The sequence below is a fragment of the Camellia sinensis genome, chromosome 10, assembly GCF_055761805.1.
Source record: "Camellia sinensis isolate YWXY chromosome 10, ASM5576180v1, whole genome shotgun sequence".
Taxonomy (NCBI): domain Eukaryota; kingdom Viridiplantae; phylum Streptophyta; class Magnoliopsida; order Ericales; family Theaceae; genus Camellia; species Camellia sinensis.
In genome coordinates this window covers 15,070,826-15,073,664 of record NC_138970.1, presented here as the reverse complement: position 1 = coordinate 15,073,664, position 2,839 = coordinate 15,070,826, and the positions used below count along the sequence as shown (strand labels likewise).

The following is a 2,839-nucleotide window of genomic DNA, read 5'->3' as shown; positions in this document are numbered from 1 at the left end:
TAAAAATCAGTTTTCCAAAACAATTTGCCGGATTTGGACTCTTTGGTGATTTATCGGTCTCACATCGCACATTGTGAGATTTGATCCGGAACCGTGACATTTGAGTCCGAACTGTGGTAAGCCTAATGAACAGAACGAAATCCTACGCTATTTTTTTCACGCGTGGAGCCCGCGACGTTCGGGCGCGTCCACAGGTACCGAACTATTGAATCAGCAACAATTGGAACTGTAGCTAGAGTCCTTGCTACCATATATCCGGTTGAAGGGTGGACCATTCCAGCTGTACCACCAATGCCGACAACTCGTTGAGGGAGCACTGGAAGAGGTCCTCCTATAGGAATCACACAACGCTCGTCTTCTTAGATGGTTTTCACTTTTATATCTAAGTGCCTTAATCGAGCCACCATTCGTTCTTGAATATCTTCCATAGGTAGTCCAGGCCGAGCAACAAGGGAAGTTTCTTGAAGAAATATCTGCTTGGATGAAAAGGGCATAGCATAGAGAAAAGTGGGAATCTTACTATTTCTCTCTTTGAGTTCCATATTGTTGTTAAGATAGGAATCTCTCCAATCCATGAAAACCATTTTATTTACATCGAATGGGTGTTCTTCAACTTTGGCCAAAATCCCATAAGCCACTTGGTACCCGGGATTGTAGGGCTTATCATACTGAACAAGGCACCTAGAAAAGCCAGTTGCATCAAGAACTACGGCAACTTGAACAGTGACACCATCGTTGCAAATCAACAAAGATTTCGATTCCTCGTGAATCACTTTTATAACCTTGGCTTGATGAAACTTAACACCGTTTAATATGCATTTTTGCATCATCTTGGATTTCAACTGCCTTCTATTAACCCTCCCATAAGGCCTATCAAGATTTTTAGTTGAGTGGTCATCAACGAACACGACAGCACCAGACCAGGTAGTGTCAAGGCAATCAAGCAAATCCATGGCCTCAAACTCATCCACCCAAACACCAAAGTTATTGGGCCATATCAGTTTGGGAGATGGGTCAATTGAGCACACAAAAAGCCCTGCCTGTGAAACTTGTTGCGCAACTGCCAGCCTTGCGGGGCCGCCTCCAACCACCGCTAGGTCCATTACAAGGCCCTTTGAAGGGTCATACAAGGGAAGCTCAAAATCAAGATTTTCTTTCTTGGTCTCAGGAACAAGCTCCAAAAGGGTAATACTTCTGGCTTTCAGAGAACCATTCTTACCCAATTTCAAATGAGGTTTCTTGGGACCAAACCTAAATTCCTGATTGTGTGGCTTTGAAGGGTTCAATCTACTGCCCTTTTCTACAAACCCATGAAGTGGGTGAAGAAATTCAAGCTTGTTATGAATCTTGAGCAAAGTATCCATGAAATTTCCAACTATAAGAATCAATTATCTGACATTCTCCGGATTCCCCTTCTGTCATGTTGGAACTAGTAGGGTTACTTTTTCTATACCAAATAATCTTATTGCCCTTCTATTTGAAATATTAAAAAAATATTTTTAGATTGGAGGACATGTTTGAAAGAAATGAAAAGCGTTTGAAACAGTATTTTTAGATTTATTTATTTTAAATATTAAAAAATGTTTAAGAAAATTTTATTTTTTTATTTTAAATATATAATTTTTATTTAATTTTTTCATTTTAAATATTTTATTTTATTTTGTAAATATTTTAATTTTAATATTTTAAACTCAAAAACACGTTTTCACACTCATATTATAACCAAACACATAACTCAAAACTCAATTAAAAAATTATTTTCAAATCCCATGACCAAACGTATAACTCGAAACTCCACACTACTTTCAAAACTCTACACTCAAATCGTAACCAAACACATAACAAAAAATTAAAATATTTAAAAATATATTTATAAAATAAAATAAAACATTTATAATAAAAATTATATATTTAAAATAAAAAATAATTTTTTTAAATTTTTTTACTATTTAAAATATTAAAAAAATACAACACATAAATGTATGAAATATAATGCATATTAAAATAAATAAATAAATATTTAAAATATAAAATATTTACCCTAAAAAACTAAATTCGAAAAATTTGAAAACTTATAACTAAACAATTTTTTTTTTTCAAAACTCATAACTCAAAATACGACTGCACACTCAAATCATGATTCTAAAAATAATTTTAAAAAATAAAATAATTTTATTTAAATTTTTTTTCTTTTAAAATAAAATTTTGGAAAAAGTTTGATTTTGAGTTTTGAAAAGAGTTTTGAGTTTTGAATTGAGTTTTATGTTTGTGTTTGGTTATGAGTTTTGAAAATAATTTTTGAATTCAGTGTTGAGTAAAAACATGTTCTGAAAAAAGATTTTTTTTAGTTATAAGTTTTGAATTGAGTTTTGAGTTTTGTGTTTGGTATAACTTTTGAAATTTTTCGAATTTATATTTTTAGGATAAATATTTTATATTTTAAATATTTATTTTAATGTGCATTATATTTCATACATTTATGTGTTGTATTTTTTTTTAATATTTTAAATATATAATTTTTATTATAAAATTTTATTTTATTTTATAAATATATTTTTAAATGTTTTAATTTTTTTGTTATGTGATTGGTTATGAGGTTTGAAAATAATTTTTTAATTGAGTTTTGAGTTATGTGTTTGGTTATGATATGAGTGTGGAAATATGTTTTGAGTTTAAAATATTAAAATTAAAAAAATTAAAATATTTAAAAAATAAAATAAAATATTTAAAATAAAAAAAATTAAAAATTATATATTTAAAATAAAAAAAATAAAATTTTCTTAAAACATTTTTTAATATTTAAAAAAAATAAATCCAAAAATACTATTTCAAACGCTTT

At 29.3% G+C, this 2,839-nt stretch overlaps 1 protein-coding gene across 1 annotated transcript; it reads right to left on the bottom strand.

The window, feature by feature from the left end:
- Window positions 1-202: 202 nt before the first annotated feature.
- Window positions 203-1,388, bottom strand: LOC114304061 (lycopene beta cyclase, chloroplastic-like). Its single transcript, XM_082890890.1, has one exon. It carries the CDS (start codon window positions 1,362-1,364, stop codon window positions 360-362), a length of 1,005 nt encoding a protein of 334 aa, XP_082747016.1. The 5' UTR covers window positions 1,365-1,388; the 3' UTR covers window positions 203-359.
- Between the last annotated feature and the right edge of the window lie 1,451 nt (window positions 1,389-2,839).